The sequence below is a fragment of the Cervus elaphus genome, chromosome 22 (genome assembly GCF_910594005.1).
Source record: "Cervus elaphus chromosome 22, mCerEla1.1, whole genome shotgun sequence".
Taxonomy (NCBI): domain Eukaryota; kingdom Metazoa; phylum Chordata; class Mammalia; order Artiodactyla; family Cervidae; genus Cervus; species Cervus elaphus.
In genome coordinates, this window is record NC_057836.1 from 43,760,610 (window position 1) to 43,778,529 (window position 17,920).

Below are 17,920 nucleotides of genomic sequence, written 5' to 3' on the forward strand. Positions count from 1 at the left end.
TCTACCTAGAGTCCCCGTGTGCTCTGGGGAATGGCTCTTCTCGCAGAAGTTGGGAAAGGAAGCGAATTTGGCAGTGATACAGTTAAGGGGAGGTGCGGATTGTAGGGTAAGGATCAACCATCTTCTCTGTTATATGTAGTACAGAACTACCTATGTGTGCATGCTAAGTTGCATCAGTCATGTCCGACTCTGCGATCCTATGGACTGTAGCCTGCCACGCTCCTCTGTCCATGGGATGCTCTAGGCAAGAATGTTGGAGTGGGTTGTCATGCCCTCCTCTAGGGGATCTTCCTGACTCAGGGATCAAACCCATGTCTCCTTTGTCTCCTGCCTTAGCAGGCGGGTTCTTTACCACTAGCGCCACCTAGGATCCCCTGTGTTACCTATACATATTATAATAACTAGAAACACAGTTATGTTGTAAGCGTACCTGTACCGCCCACAGTGTGGGAGACCTGGGTTCGATTCCTGGGTTGGGAAACCCCCTGGAGGAGGCATGGCAACCCACTCCAGTGTTCTTGCCTGGAGAATCCCTGTGGACAGAGGGGCCTGGTGGGCTGCAGTCCATGGGGTCGCAAAGAGTCGGACACAACTGAGCACGTCCTGTATATCCAGTTGTATGATATATACAGCTGTGTATATGTGTAATAATGACTTAATATTCTTAATACCTATAGTACACAATAAAACCTACTCTATGGGCTACAAGGCTCAGGATCCTACAAGAAAAGAAATTGTTCACACAAACTGAGGACTGTATTAATTAGGCGGCATTAGCGTCTATCACAGGAAAATCCTGAATGTCAGGGGCTAAATGTAGTCAAAGTCCATTTCTCTCTCACTCAATACCCCCAGCACATTTACTAATGTGCCAGGCACTGCTCTGAGCACTTTAAACGTGTTAGCTCATGTTATCCCCACAACAATCGACAAAAGAAGAATCTCTACGATCTCTGCTTTCTGATGAGAAAGCTGAGGCATTTCTGTGAAACTGAATGAAACCCAGGCAGGCCAGCTGCAGGACCTGCCTCTCACCCAGTGTTGCATAGTTTCGAGTGTCCAGTCATTCAGAGAAAGTCATCCATCCATCCATGTTGAAAGGCAACATCCATCGTGCCTGTGCTGGAGCTCAGGACACAGTGGTGAATGAAACAGACAAAAGTCTCTGTTGTCATGAAGCAGCCACGCTTGTAAATTCTGTTCTCCACATGAGTGTTTATGAAGATCGCATTCAGTAGTTTACTCATTCATTTAGGGATCACTGCTGGGGATCTGCTGGACACTGGGCTAGGGGTTCTCATCTGAGCTGGCTCTCACCTTCTCAGCAATCACCAACGAAAGTTTTAGAACTAAAAGGTCTTTGTTTGAGCCCAGATTCCATCATTTCCTGGCCATGAGCACTTATTCAGTCATTTGAATTGGCACAGACAGATAAGGGAGGGTTGTAGGGTAAGGATCAACCATCTTCTCTGTAATATGTAGTATAGGATTAGCTATATAATAGCTAGAAATACCTAAAATAGTTATGTAAGCACACTTGTATCCAGTCTCCCTGAGCCTCAGTTTCTTCATCTATTAAATGGAGATGCTATTATTCTTCTCACAGGTTAAGTCATAGTCCACAAGTCTGGCCAGTGACCCAGGCCTGGGTGGGGTGTTCAACCCTAGAAGTATTGCAGAACTTTCGTGGGCTCCATATACTGAATTCCATGCAACTGCAGATGGGAAAATGCTTTGCAAACTCATCTAACGGGCTGTGGGAATGTTTGTCAGCCTCGGTCTGGGGTCTGCCCTCTTTGGAAAGCGATCAACTTTCTCGCATATAAAACACGAGGTGACTCCCAGCCGAGCTGGGGCACAAAGGTAGGCACGCTGGTATTCACCAGTCTCCTCCGTGGCAGTCCCCAGCCCAGATTCAAACCTCCACCGCCCGCCAAGCCTCAGCTAATCCTCAGAAGCCTCGATGCAGAGATGGAAGGCTGGGTTTTGAAGTCTTAAGCCTTAGATCCTCTCTGCAGCACCGCGGGTGTGTGTGTTTTGATTCACTGGGCAGATGTCCAAACAGACAAAGCGATACCTTCCTTGCGGGGGAGGGGGGAGGTGAGAGAGAGGACTGAGCCAGCTTCAGAAGAACGAGAAGTCAGGAAGAGGCCAGTGGGCGCTGAGTCCCTGGAGATTTGGATGTCTTACGAGCACTTTCTTCCCTTGTTTTCCAGGGAATTTCAAAGGTCTCTGCAAGCAAATCGATCACTTCCCAGAGGATGCAGATTACGAAGCTGACACAGCAGAATATTTCCTCCGTGAGTGGATGCAATTTTTTTTATCTCTCTCCTGGTGATGGGTCCTGCCCTTCCATCCTTTAAGAGCCAAAGGCCAGAACTATCTAGAGGTCTCTGTCACTGCAGAGGAGAGGAAAAAGCTGAGCCTTCTGTCTTCCCCCCTTTCCATGGCCAAACCTTCATGTGTGCTATTTCCCTCTACCTGCAACGCCCTTCCTCCCCTCTTTGTTGGCAAGTTCCTACACATTTTCCAGGTTTCCAGTGAAACAACATCTCCTCCAAGAAGTCCTCTATGCCCCTGAAGGGGTTCCCAGAGCCTAGCATCTTTATCACGCTGTTGGGTCCATGTCTGTTTGAGCAACCAGCTCCCTCACAGTGTTGCCAGTTCCACTAGAACTCTGATAAAACTCTACCTATCTCATTCATCGTTATATTCCCAGCCCAGTGCCCGACACATAGAAAGTACTCCATAGATATTTCTTGAACAATCCAATGAGGAGACTCACCAGGCAGTGCCAGACTGAAACTTCTACTGAAACAATGAGATTACTTTTTTCTTTCCCCACAGTCAAGTCAAAGTTAAATCCTGATGTAATAGCTGTGATCTTAAATCCACCTGAGACATAGTATCAAGAGAAAGCATTTTGAGACCCAAAGAAAATCTCTCAAGAAGCAGCAAAAACTAACAAGGTAAAATGTTCCAGGAGGAAAGGATTTCCAGGAGAGGCTGAGGGTCCTTAAAGCATGGGACCGCAAAGCCGCCCCAGCAGAAGTGGCTGAAAGCTCTGTACGAAGCTCTTCCGAAAGCAGTTTGCTCTCCTCCCAGGAGCACCCTCCCTGCCCGCGCCCCCACCCTCTTCTGCTCCCAAGTGCCCTTCCCCAGCCAAAGCCTCCCTCCCATCCCTCACAGCAGTGGTTAGTATTGGATCATTTCTATGAAAAATGTAGGAAGCATTTTATTATATGGATCACCCCTGTCACTTTCAATAATTACTCCTCACGTCAAACCCAACTCTCAGGTCAGTCTGAAATCTGGGTTTCATTTCAAAGCCTGTGGAACATGAAGCCAGCCAGGCGGCAAGAAAAAGGAAGGGGACATCAGGTCACTCGTAGGTTTCTTTTTAAAGGAGAAGGGGGAATATCCTACAAGGCTCATCCTTTCCCTTTATGAATTCCTGCACGACGCTGCTCTCAGATGGAATTCCTAAAGGATCGTTTGTTCGTCCTCTGCATTACAAGGTCTGAAAGTGGAAGTGTCAGTTGCTCAGTCTTATCTGACTCTTTGCGACCCCATCAACCACTCCATCAACCATAGCCCAGCAGGCTCCTGTGTCCACGGGATTCTCCAGGCAAGAATACTGGAGTGGGTTGCCATGCCCTCCTCCAGGGGATCTTCCCAACCCGGGGATTGAATCCGGGTCTCTCTCATTGCACGCAGATTCTTTACCATCTGAGCCACCAGGGAAGCCCCTATTACCAGGTCTAAGGCTCTCAAAGGACTCTGACGAGGGCGTAAAAACAAATTGAGCACCTTCTGTATGTCAGAGTCTGGACTGAGTGCTGGAGAGTTCCAGAGGAATGAATGAGACACCGCTCATGGTTGCAGGCAGAGCGCAGCCTAGTGGGAGGACCCTCAGAGAAACAGCAGGACTTGGGAGGCAGGGGCCTGCAGAGATGCACCGGAGAGAGAAGATGGAAGGGGGAGCCACGTGGGGGTCTGTGCGCAAAGCCACACTGGCTGAGCCCAGCAAGGAGCAATGCTTTCTCAGCCGGACACCCAGGACCCTTGTCTCATTCATTGCTATACCCAGAACAGTTCCTGGAAAATAGGTGCCCAATACATGCTATTTTTAAAGGAAAGACAGGATTCTTCAGCAGCTATTCCTACCTACTCTATACCTTCATTTCCCAAATTTTAAAGAAAGAATTGTTTAGTGTTTGGTTCATTTTGGTGTTTCTGGGCAGAAGACTTGAATGCAAATTAGCAGCGCAGGTTTCTGAGAGTCTGACTTGAGTTGACTTAATCCAGCAATATATTTTTAGCATCTGTAACAGAAATTGGCAAACCTTTTCTGAAAAGAGATATTCCCGGCTTTGTGGGCCATAAAGTCTCTGTCCCAACTACTCAGCCTTGACCTTGTAGCACTAAAGCAAACACGGAAGCACCTGAGCATGGCTGTGTTTGCTCCAGTGAAACTTAAGTTCACTTGCAAAAATAGGCAACAGACCTCATCTAGCAGTTTGTTGACCTCTGATCTGTAATATGCTAGTCTGGGGTTAGACAACAAACGTCATTTTTTAAAGCTGGAAGATGTGAGTTCCCATCATTCTCTGTCAACCTCTAACCTGATTGGCTAGAAAAACTAGAAGACAGAGGTCATTTTTCTAGGAAGATTGCCTGCCCTAGTGTGGTGGGCGGAGCTGGTGCCCAGGAAGGTGGGCGGAGCTTCTCCTGAAGATGGGCCTTTGGTCCAGGGAGATGGGCGGGGCTGCACTCGGGTGGGTGGGGTCTGAGTCAACTTACCCCGCCCCCCCCCGTCCCGTTCTGGTCTGTTAAACCTTCAGCTCACCTGCCACGTGGGTTGACAGGCCCAAGAACCTAGCCTAGATGCCTCAAGCAGGGAAAGAAAGTGATCCGGGGTGCTGAGGAAGCCTGGTGCCTAACCCAGACTGGAGGCCATCATTCCAGAGGTGTTCCCTACAGAAGGTGGCACCAATGCAGAGACTAGGACTCTGGAAGCGTTCATCCATTCATTCATTCATTCGCTCAGGAGATACTCACTATCACTATGTATAGGGCACTGTTGATGGTATGGGGACTCAAGGGTGGACAAAATAAAGAAAGTCAGCGCCTTCATGAAAGTTACACCCTGATGGAGGAAACAAGCAAAAAGCAAGGAGCCTGTTACGATCAATCATCCAGACAAGAGATGACAGCATCTTGAAGGCAGGTGGTGGCAGTGAAGGAGGTGGGAAGGGGTCAGAGCCTGAAAATACTCCCAAGAGTCTGCATATAGGATCTTCTGAAAGGTTGCATGTGGATTTCCAGGGACAGGAAAGGATAAAGGATGACTCCAAGGTTTGTGCCCATGGGGGGAGCAGGTTGGGATGGGGAAGGATGGATGCTCAGTATTGGCCACAATAAGTTAAAGAGGCCCACAGACTCCCTGGGGAGATGACCTGGAGTCTGAGACTCACAAGGTGGGGCCTGGCCTGAGACAGGAGTCTGAGAGAGGTCAGAATGGGGACAATATTTAGCACGATGAGACTTGATGACAGCACCAAGAGAGTGGTGCAGAGAGAGAAGAGGTGCAGGATCTGAGCCCCAGGACCCCAAGGCTCGAAGGCCAGGCAGAGGAGGAGCCCCAGGGAAGGAGCTGAGGACGGGTGGCCAGTGAGGTGGCCTGGGTAACCCCTGCCATCCTTGATCCACCAGTTGGATGGAGGATCTGGAGCAGAGAGGGAGGAGAAGGATGCCAGGAGAGCATGACTGGCCAGGGGCACAGAGCTCATCTCCTGGGCTGGCAGAGAAAGTGGGACTCACTTTGGTTTGCTCTCAAGCCAGCAAACCAAGCTTTAGGCAAGTTCAACGCCTCTTGGAGGACGGGGCAGAAGGAAAGCACCAAATTAATATCTGATGGGACAAATGAATGAGTGAATGAATGAATGCTCTTAATGCCCAGTCTCCGTGGGTATCCAAAGGGGTCCCCAGCTTCTCCACAGCCACAGAGTCCAGGGAGGGACAGCCTTAGCTGGTCCCAGTCATCACCCCGAGTCATTGGACTTCTGGGCCCCACGGAGGTGCAGTTAATACAGGCCTTCCCACCTATCACTAACTTACCCACAAAGTCATGGTGACCGGCCTGTTTTTTCCAAGCACCTCCGTGGGGCTGTCAGCTGGGTCTGCTGTGTGGCACCTCCTTAGCCCTCTCTCTTCTTCTTTTTTAAAAAATATATATATATTTTATTGAAGTCTAGTTGACTAACAATGTTTCAGGTGCACAACAAAGTGATTCAGTTATACATATACACATATATTATTTTTGAAATTATTTTCCATTATAGATTATTACAAGATATTGACTACAGTTCCCTGTACTATACAGTAAACCTTCTTTGTTTGTTGCATATCTATTTTTTAATTAGAAATCTAGCATTCTATTCAGACATAAGTCAAACAAGTGGAATCAAAATGTCATACATTTTTTAGGCAAAAATTCATAAGTTTTCTAAAATATATATATTATATTATATTTAAATATATATATACAAAAGTTTTTCTACTATGCTTGATAAAGGCTTTAAGAAAGGACATCAAAAAGAAAAAAAAGAAGAGATGGAGAAATTGGAAAACACAAACCAAACGAAATGGAAGCACTGAATATGAAATAGAAAAAGTGAAACACACTAGATAAAAGTAAAAGACCATCATACAGTCCAGTTGTCCTTAAAACATTAGCCTCTCTCTTCCTGCCAAGGCTCCTTACCTCAAGCTGGTAAAGAAGAGGTGGTGGTGACCAGGGTGTGACTTCCTATGACTCTTAGTGTGTGTTGGTGTGTCTGCATGTCCGCCTTGTGCCAAGGGCATGAGTGTGTGCTGTGTGCTGTGTCTTCTGATGCCTGTGTATCTGTGCATCTGAGTGTCCGTCAGAATATAAGTGCCTGTGTGTATGCGTGTGCCTGCTCGTGTGCACGTGGGTCTCTTCATGGTGTGTGTGCGTGTGTGTGAATGTGTGTGTCTGTGAGTGTATGTGTGTGTGTGCGAGTATGTGTGTGTGCATGTGTGTGTGTGAATGTGTGTGTGTGAATGTGTGTGAGAGTGTATGTGTGTGTGTGTGAATGTGTGTGTCTCTGTGAGTGTATGTGTGTGTGTGAGTGTGTGTGTGAATGTGTGTGTGCGTGCGTGTGTTGTGTGTGTCTGTGAGTGTGTGTGTGCGAGTGTGTGTGTGTGAATGTGTGTGCGTGTGTTGTGTATGAGTGTGTGTGTGAGTGTGTGTGTGAGAGTGTGTGTGTGTGCGCGTGTGCGTTGTGTACAGGAGATGGGAGGTGGCCACACAAGGAGGCTGAGGGTGTGAGCAGTGGATGGGAATCCATAGGACTTGGGGGCCTCTGAGATGAGACCACGAGAAGGTTCTGAGCAGAAAGGACTGAGGTCCAGGCTAACGGCACTGCTCCGCTTCTCCTGGAGAGCTGACTCAGGGGTCTCAGCAGAAACAGCGAGACCAGTAAGAGATGACAGCCGGGACCCAGGCTGGAAACACATGGGGCTCAGATCAGGGAGGAGGTGGGGAGGTGGATGAGAAGGGGGACTAGTTCTGGAGCCAGCAGGAATTACTGGCGTCCTGCATCGGGGTGGAGGGGGGAGGTGAGAGGGAGAAGGCTCAGGCGACGTCTAGGTGTCCCGTCTGGGAGATGGTGGACAGTGCAGCCCTTCTCTGCGGCCAGGGATGTGGAGGAGGCTGGGTCGCAGGGAGGTGACCTCTCTTACAGAGTCTTCTTTCCCACTGGATGGTGAAACAGCTTGAGGACACTGAAGGGAGGAGCTGCAAATAGAGTTTGCTCCCACCCACACCCCACCCACCCCGCCCACTGCAGGGCCTGTCCTCAGTCAGGCCCGGGAGAGAGCTGCTGAATGAAAATACGGGAACCACCCTCCCTAGAGCTGCCTAGCACATTCCTCCTCTTCCCAGAATGAGGCTGGAGGGGCTCCAGCTGAGCCAAAGCCACCCTTCCCAGCCTCAGAAAAGCCCGTGCTCTCCCCTGTTCCCCCTTCTCCATCCCTCCTGCCAGTCTCACCAGGCCCTGAGGACTGGGGAGCTGGGGAGGGGGCACACAGTTGTGGGGATACCAGGTGTCAAGGCCTGAGCTTGGGACTTGGAATGAAAGGGCCTGAATTTAAGATGAGCTCTGCTCTGTGACCTTGGACCAGACACTCACCTTCTCTGAACCTCAATGTATACCAGTCCCAGGTGGGGGTGAGGGGCAATTCTGAGGATACCATGAGACAAGGGTTAGGGCGGTGCTTTGTTTGGGCTCCCCAGCTACCCCAGGGGAATGCTGAGGGAAGTCCACTGTCCCTCCTTGCCCCCTACAGCTTTGAAGTTCAGGGACACAGCCTTCCATCTCCAGAAATGCTGAACGTAGACATGCCATGAGGGTCACCCAACCCCACCCTCCCATTCTACAGACAAGGGAGACACTGAGGCCCACAGAGGGACAGTGACTGGCCCCAGCCCAGTACCATTCCTGGGACGCCACCTGTGCGTGTTCGGTCACTCAGTCATGTCCGACTCTTGGTGGCCCCATTGACTATAGCCTACCAGTCTCCTTTGTCCATGGGAGTCTCCACTTTCTTGTCTGTAAAATGGGACTGAAAATCAGAACTCTGTCTACCGTAAAGGGTGCCGCTAAGTCACTTCAGCTCTCAAGTGACTCTTTGCCACCCCATGGACTGTAGCAACCTGCCAGACTCCTCTGTCCATGGGATTCTCCAGGCAAGAATACTGGAGTGGGTTGCCATTTCCTCCTCCAGTGGATCTTCCCGACCCAGGGATCGAACCTGGGTCTCCTGCATTGCAGGCAGATTCTTTACCACTGAGCCACCTCGGAAGCCCTGGGATGCCACTTGCTTCCCTGGTTATCCAGGCCATATGTTCCTGTCCACTGCCTGGGAACTGCAGCTCTTTTCAGCAAAATTGTCATGAGGGACATCCCCTCCAGAGGTCACTGCAGTGGGGTGACCACATCCTGCAGTCGGGAACATCTAAGTTAGAGCTCCTACTAACTCACATCCAGGCAGCCAGAGCGAATGCTTCATGATCAGCACCTCTGCCTTATGGCCTCCGCCCACAGGGATAGTTTCTGTTCCGTCCTGGTTCGTTTATTAAAGTGCCCAATGCCACCCTCACCACACTGACTCCACGACCTGCACTTTAATAAACATCAGTCCAGGTAACCCCAGGTCTGTGAGAAACAGCAATAATACGCTCTGCCATGCAAGAACTAACATTTCCTGGTGCTTGTGGGTGCCAGCCACGGTTCTCGTGGCTTCAGACGTGTTGACTCATTGCCCCTTATTGTGGCCCTGGGAGCTGGGTGTGTCCTGCAGCAGAGGAGGCCACTGAGCCTCGCGGGGTGGGGGCAACATGGGATGCGCTCAGGCCGTCTCTCCTGAGCCAATCACCGACCCCAGAGACCACAGAAAGTCTGAAAGCATCTAGCACCTGCACAGGTGGCCCTCCCAAAAGAAGCTCGCTGGGGTCTGAAATTCCTTTCCTATGTCAGATATAGCAAAGTTTCATGGAACACTTGGCCTGACACACCATACGTTATCCTCATTCATCTTACAACAACCCTAAGAAGTAGGTACTGTTGGTGTCTCTATTACACGTATGAGAAAAGTGAGACACAGGCCACACAGCCAGTGGGAGGCCAGGGGAGTGCAGGATGGGACCCCAAGCAGTCCACATTAGGAGCCCACGCTCCTCACCACCGCTCTGAATGGCGGTGAATCCCTCCCTCCCCCTGCCTCTTCCCTCCTCTCCTCCTCTCTCCTGCCACTCTTTCTCACACACTCACTCTCTCACGCTCACTCTCACCTGCATTTACAGCAGCTCATCCCTGTTCACAGCCACTGGCTCCTCATCCAGCACAGCGTGCAGGAGGAGAGGGCGAGAGATGCCCCAGGGCCCAGAAGCTCCGCCCAACCCAGCACATCTGTGTCCTTTTAGAACACATCAAATTCCAAAGGGAATAACAGACATAAAGAGTTGAACACCATGCCCAGAAAACAAGGAGCCCCGGCTTCCCCTATACCTGATCATGACGACTATTTTGATGAAAGGCACGACCAGCATCTGGCCAGCCTGGATGAGTGGCCCCTGATGGAGGCCTGCGGGGCACAGGACCACCAGGGATGGCTGAAACCTTATAAGTCATCTGTCCCACCTATTCAGAGCCAGACCTGAGACCCAGAGCAGGGAAAGCCCACAGTCAGGCCTCAGGACGAGCCAGGAAAGAGTGGGCACTAGGCAGCCGTCTGCCCACCTCCCTCCACCCCACTCCCCTCCTCCTCCACCAGACTGAGTGTGGAAGCAGGTCCGCGAGTGCAGCCATCTACTTGTCCTCCAACTGTGCCCACCACAGAAGGACACCATGGGTGCCTGGCCCACAGGGCACTGGATCAGAGATGATCTGTCTACAGAACTTGGCCAAAGAGAGGGTGAGTGAGGGATTTATGGCTGAGCCTACCCCTGCTGAAAGGCTAGATGTCATTCCCTTCTGGGTGCTTATGACACTCTCCATTTCCATCACCAGCATAGAAAACAATAATACACTGTTCCTAGTTTACCCAATGTTCTGTATTTTCAAAAACTTCCAGTCTTCTTCCGATTTAATTACTGTCACCCTGTAAGGTGGGGCTTCCCAGGTGGCGCTAGTGGTACAGAACCCACCTGTTAATGCAGGAGATGTAAGAGAGGAAGGTTTGATCCCTGGGTTGGGAAGATACCCTGGAGGAGGAAATGGCAACCCACCCAGTATTCTTGCCTGAAAAATTCCACAGATGGAGCCCAGTGGGCTACAGTCCATAGGGTCACACAGAGTCAGACATCACTGAAGTGACTTAGCAGGCACCCTATAAGGTAGACAGATTTCCAGTTTTCAGCCCCATTTTACAGACAAGGAAGTGGAGGCCTCAGTGACACCAGGAGATTGGCCCAAGATCTTCCCAAGCCAGTCACTAAATACTGGGGCTCCCCAAGCCTCAAGGTAAACCCCCTACTCTTCCATGCTCAAGCTCTGCTGTGCTCACCTCTGAGTCTGACCCCCCATTTACAGCTTCAGCCTACACTGTGCCTCTGTGCCCCAGTCTTGCACATCCACCTCCTGCTCCAAGCTCCCCATGCGTGTCCCCAGAGCACCTCGGCCTTCATCTGTCCCAAACAAACCTTGATTGTCCTCTTCACCCCTTGATCCTCTCCAAGCCCCATAAGTGGTTTTATCCAACCAGCCAGCAAACCTGAGACCCAGAAGTTATTCTCAACACCACCCTCTTCTCCACGCATATTCATTCATCACCAAGCTTTACTTCACTTCCTAAACACCCCTCAAATGCAACCTCCTCTGCTAGACTCTTTGTATCTGCCCTGGTCCAAGCACCACCATCACTTATGTGGGAGCAACAGTCCTCCTCCTGGTGCCCTATAGCAGCCCTGGACCCCTTCTTAATTCATTTGCTTCTGAAAATGCAAATCAGGACTTCCCTAGTGGTCCAGTGATTAAGACTCTGTGCTCCCAATGCTGGGGGCATGGGTTTGATCTCTGGTTGGGGAAGTAGGATCCCACATGCCCTTGGGTATAGCCAAAAAAAATTTTTTTAATTAAAATCCAAATCAGATTGTGACAGCCCTGCTAGCTTTAAGATCTTTAAAGGCTACCTGTGAGTCCCCGTGTGGCCTGGGCCCAGTTGCTTCAGCTCCCTTAGAGCTCCCCAAGGCCCCGCCCTTGCTCTCTGTGACCAGACCTTTCAAGTCCCCAGAAGAGCCATGCGTCTTCCAGCCCTTGCTCATGCTGCATCCTCTCCCTAGAACACCCTGCCTCTATTCTGCCCACTTAGCTTCCCCTTGTCCATCAATCTCAGGAAAGCCCTCTTCAATGCCCTTGTGAGCTATGAGGATGCTCTGAGAGCCAGGGGTGCAGTGGTTTGGTGCACAGCCTAGAGTCAGACTCCCTAGGTTCACAAACCCAGCTCCTCCATTTCCTCCCTGAGTGGGCTTGAACAAAAGGCTTAATCTCTCTGTGCCTCAGTTTTAGTCTCTGTGTGATGGGAGTAATTATGGAGCTGTAGATGAGAACAAAGGGTTCACACAGGTCCACAAGTGTGTGTGTCCCCAGCACACACTGATCCTTCAGTCAGTATCAGCAATCTACAGGTGACACTCAGTTCAGTTCAGTCGTGTCCGACTCTCTGCCACTCCATGGACTGAGCCCGCCAGGCTTCCCTGTCCATCACCAACTCCCGGAGTCCACCCAAACTCATGTCCATTGAGTCGGTGATGCCATCCAACCATCTCATCCTCTGTTGTCCCCTTCTCCTCCTGCCTTCAATCCTTCCCAGCATCAGGATCTTTTCCAATGAGTCAGTTCTTTGCATCAGGTGGCCAAAGTTTTGGAGTTTCAGCTTCAGCATCAGCCTTTCCAATGAAGGGCTGATTTCCTTGAGGATTGACTGGTTTGATCTCCTTGCAGTACGTTAGCCTACCACTTGCCTTCATGGTGCCATATGGGTAATTTTCTTGCATAGCACTTCATCCTAATTGTTAATTACATGTTCATCTGTGCCATATATCCTTCATGAGAACTTAAGCCCAATGAAGGCATGGACTAGGCCTGATTTTGCACCCATAAACCTTCTATGCCCAGCCTGGAACCAAGCAGGGTGGTGACAGCCACATAGCCAAAAGAAAAACATCCCTCCATTCTGGACCACACAGCTTTTCCCTAGTACAGGGCGCTATGTTCTCAGGTCAAACTGTAATAGGCAGACCAAATCCAGGCCACCATTTTTCTAAATAAAGTTTTATTGGAACACATCCACACTCATTGATTCACATGTTGCTGATGGCTATTCTCACACTACAAGGGCAGAGTTGAGTAGGTGCAGCAGGGACCTTATGGTGGCAAAACCAGAAACCTTGACTATGTGTCCCTTTATTGAAATATGTTGCCAATTCCTAGAGATTATTTGTAATATGCAACCAAGACTCATAACTTCATGGGTTTGGTAGGAGGTTTAAGTGGGTTCACCCATGGGAAGTACTTAGTATGGGGCCTGGCATGTAGGAAGGACCCCAGAAATGGTGTTGTGCAGTTCCATACACTTACTCGTAGATCAATAAATACCTGTGCACTGACTAAATAAGATATTTTCTTCTCATGATAAGTTTTAGCATTAAGAGTAATGCTATTACTATTAATACAGTAACACAGCCTTACGAGGAAATCAGGATAATTCATAAGGAAACTGTGTCTGGCATGAAAGAAAAAGGACATTAAAAATAACAAAAATCGCTGCCCTTTACTGCCCTCCTAGTATCAGAAACAAAACAGTTATTATCCAATTTAGCCCTCGCAATAGCACATCTCAAACTTTCAGATGCATACTAGTCTTGTTACAAAGATCTTGTTAAAATGTGGATTCTTTTCTTATGTATTTTTATTGAAGCATAGTTTATTTACAGCACTGTTAATTTCTGTACAGCAAAGTGAGTCAGATATATACATACAGATATAGATATAGATACAGATACAGATACAGATATAGATCTAGATGTGCTTTTTCATGTTCTTTTCTCTTTTTTTTTTGGCCATGCTGTACAGCTTACGGATCTTAGTCTGACAACCAGGGCTCAAACCTGGGCCCTGGCAGTGAGAGCACCTGAGTCTTAACCTCTAGAGGACCAGGGAATTCCCCATATTCTTTTCCATATGGTTTATCACAGGGTGTCAGATATAGATCCCTGAGCTCTACAGTAAGACCTTGCTGTTTATCCAAAATGCAGACTCTAATTCAGTACAGTTGAATTAGATGGGGCGGGGCCTGAGAATCTGCATTTCTGCTAAGCTCCTCTCATGATGCCCTCACTGCTGGTACTCGACTGCCATTTGAGCAGCAAGGCCTTACAATGCTCCTATGAACAGGAGATTATTAGGACTCTTCCCGTTTTACAGGACAAGGAAACTGAGGCTCTAGAGAGGTAAAGACCCTTGCCCAAAATCACAGTTACTAAGTGACAAAGCCAGGCTCTGAACTTAGGTGTGGCTAACTGCAAAATCCCTCTGTGACATTGCCCAGCCAGAATGACCTCCTTCAGAAGACTGTTTCAGTGTGGGGGTCCCTGCCAGCTTGAAACCAGCTTTCTGCCAGCCTCGATCTGGGTCCTGAGGACTTCAACCTTCCTAGGCTGGTACTGTTTCCCAGCTGCCTCTATCACCTTTTTTCTGGGTAAAGAGGCCTCTTCCAAGGGAGGCTGGTGTCTGAGTTGGCTCTGCTGGAGTAAAGAGGCTTCTGTTTGTTGCCTGCTTACTGCTTTTTTATGTTGTGAAGTGGTACTGTTTTCTCCACGTTGGCTGCAACACAGCAAATGTCTCCCTCCAGCCTGCCCACTCCCCCAACCCAGTACACACACACATACACACACGCATGCACACACACGTGCGCACACACGTGCATGCACACACACACAGCATCTCATCCCCCTTCACAGCTGGTGCTCTCTCTGCTGGCAGGAAAGCTGAGTTGGGGCATCCAGGCTCCCACAGCAGACTGGCTGAACCGGAAATGTCAGGCCCAGGGCTGCCGTGAGGCATGAGCTCTGAGGATGCAGACCTGGCCTGCCAAATGCAGCACACTGCGGGCAGGAAGAGCCTGCTTCCTTGCAGGGAGAAGGCCAGAGATCTTCCTCCACCCTGCTCATCTGAGCAGCCGCTGCTGCCCCTTGGAAGTCACCCCAACCTCTCTATCTTTCTTTACACTGTCGTCCCCATTTCCAGCTGGTCAGAAATCATATCCACACAGAGAAGGAAAAAGCATTAGAAATCAACTAATGGTCCACACCCATGTTAAATATGGGAAAACCAGAGGGGGCAAGGTACCTGTCTCAGCCACACAGCAAGGAAGGGCAGAGCTGGGACCAGAATCCAGATCTCTGGACCCTGCAGGATGCTTCCTGGTCTCTTTAAAAGACCCAGAGGAAGAGTCCAGGGGAGTCGAAAGTTGGACTGATCTGGGCTTGAATCCTGACTTACTAACAGGGTGGTTTTGAGCAAGCTACATCACCTCTCTGAAATTCAGTTTTCTCATCTATAAATTGGGGCAAAAAATACACCCTGCAGAGGTATTATGAGGATTAAATTGTATAATGTATGTCAGACCCAACGTGGTGTGGTTGTTTAATCCATACTACCTCTTGTGAGCTGAGTCTTCGATACGCCCTCGCCATCCTCATGTGCTTATGGAGATGGGCCTCCAGGTAGCTGTGAATGGGAGCATCTGGGCATGTGTTCCTGTGTGGTGGGGGTGTCAATCCAATTGGGGATAGAGATACCATCTCAGACAAGACCTGCAGGAAGAAAGCATCCATTCAGGTTTGGAGAGGAGGCAGCCCAGTCTTTGCCCGCCGGGGGAGAGGGTTACTAGACTGCAGAGTAACCCAGCTGCCCCCCGCCCTCTTGCGCCTGCTTCTATATGAGCAGCTCAGGTGCCCCCAACTTGCAATAAGAGAACTCCACCCTTCTTCAAGTCCCCCCAAAATAATCTACTCATGCAATAGCATCATGAGCAGTGTAGACTGAAGATCCACCAGGGAAAGAAGGGTTTTACATCACACAGTAAATGGCCTAAAACTCTTTCTTAGAAAAATCCCTCAAGTTCTATGTAGAAAAATTCTCTTCTTCACAGATCCTTTGTGGTCATGCTGCCACCAGAAGGAACAGGGATGGGCCAGTAGGGCAGGCACTTCCCCTCCAAAGCATACACCCCTAACCAACTTCTGGGTCAAGCCAAAGGGTCCTCAATCTAAAAGGACTTAAATTCTGAGGTTGCCATTCAAGCCACCCCAACGTGTCAGGAAGATATCCCTTTCCTCACACTAGCCACCAGACACCTCTGCCTCCTACCTGGTCCACACAGGCCAGGACATGGAGTCGGAGGTCCTGAGGTCACTCTCTGCCTATTTGAATCTGGATAGAAAAAAATATTTTATTTTCCAGACACACTGGCAAGGACTCCACACCTCTGGGGCATCTTTCAGACACAGTCCCCCTCATAAACCCCCAGCCACCTTCCCTCTCCTTCCCCAGCCATCTGTGCCCCTCTCTCATCCTCCCCCATGCTGAAGTAAAGCATTCATTAAAATATTCTTTTCTTCTCCTGCCTGTTTGTTCATCCTTCCTTCTTAACTTATCCTGAAAGGTTTTTTTTAACTTGCTTTTTGCTTTTATTCTCTTCTGTTTTCTTTGCAATGTGTCAGTTTCTTCCTCTTTCCAGACCACCTCTCCACATTGATTCACAAGGCGAGCTTGTACTGCGGGCTTACTGTATCTCTGGCTTTAAATTAGGTGGTGAGGCCAGAACGAATGAAGAGAGAGAACTTAAAAAAAAAAAAAAAAAAACAGCTACAATCCTCTCTCTCATGGGATCCCATGACCTATGGTGGATGCATATATATAAACAACTATTTACTATAATAACTATCTGAGCAAATGTTTACTATATGACTTCAGAGACCTATCTTAAGTACATTATCAGAATTAACTCATTTAGTCCTCACAACAATGTTAGGAGGCAGGAACTATCACCACGCCCATTTTATTTTTTTTTCTTTTTTTCAGTTATTTATATTAGTTGGAGGCTAATTACTTTAAATATTGTAGTGGTTTTTGCATACATTGATATGAATCAGCCATGGATTTACATGTGTTCCCCATCCTGAACCCCCCTCCCACCTCCCTCCCCATCCCATCCCTCTGGGTCATCCTAGTGCACCAGCCCTGAGCACTTGTCTCATGCATCAAACCTAGACTGGCAATCTGTTTCACAATTGATAATATACATGTTACAATGCTATTCTCTCAGATCATCCCCCCTCACCTTCTCCCACAGAGTCCAAAAGTCTGTTCTATACATCTGTGTCTCTTTTTCTGTCTTGCATATAGGGTTATTGTTACCATCTTTCTAAATTCCATATATATGCGTTAGTATACTGTATTGGTGTTTTTCTTTCTGGCTTACTTCACTCTGTATAATGGGCTCCAGTTTCATCCACCTCGTTAGAACTGATTCAAATACATTCTTTTTAATGGCTGAGTAATTTCCCATTGTGTATATGTACCACAGCTTTCTTATCCATTCATCTGCTGATGGGCATCTAGGTTGCTTCCATGTCCTGGCTATTATAAACAGTGCTGCGATGAACATTGGGGTACACGTGTCTCTTTCAGTTCTGGTTTCCTCAGTGTGTATGCCCAGAAGTGGGATTGCTGGGTCATATGGCAGTTCTATTTCCAGTTTTTTAAGGAATCGTCACACTGTTCTCCATAGCGGCTGTACTAGTTTGCATTCCCACCAACAGTGTAAGAGGGTTCCCTTTTCTCCACACCCTCTCCAGCATTTATTGCTTGTAGACTTTTGGATAGCAGCCATCCTGACTGACGTGAAATGGTACCTCATTGTGGTTTTGATTTGCATTTCTCTGATAATGAGTGATGTTGAGCATCTTTTCATGTGTTTGTTAGCCATCTGTATGTCTTCTTTGGAGAAATGTCTGTTTAGTTCTTTGGCCCATTTTTGATTGGGTCATTTATTTTTCTGGAATTGAGCTGCAGGAGTTGCTTGTATATTTTTGAGATTAATTCTTTGTTGCTTCATTTGCTATTATTTTCTCCCATTCTGAAGGCTGTCTTTTCACCTTGCTTACAGTTTCCTTTGTTGTGCAAAAGCTTTTAAGTTTAATTAGGTCCCATTTGTTTATTTTTGCTTTTATTTCCAATATTCTGGGAGGCACCATGCCCATTTTACAGGTGAGGAAATCGAGGCATGAAGAGATGAGATGACTTACCCAAACCTATACAGCTAATAAATG

At 48.6% G+C, this 17,920-nt stretch overlaps 1 protein-coding gene across 1 annotated transcript in view; it reads left to right on the top strand.

Annotated features, from left to right (window-relative positions):
- CACNG2 (calcium voltage-gated channel auxiliary subunit gamma 2) overlaps nucleotides 1-17,920 on the top strand; it is a 120,263-nt gene that overhangs the window by 96,170 nt on the left and 6,173 nt on the right. Inside the window, exon 2 of the mRNA XM_043882500.1 lies at nucleotides 2,217-2,300. Within this exon, the coding sequence (XP_043738435.1) occupies nucleotides 2,217-2,300 (84 nt within the window). The remainder of the gene's footprint in view (nucleotides 1-2,216; nucleotides 2,301-17,920) is intronic.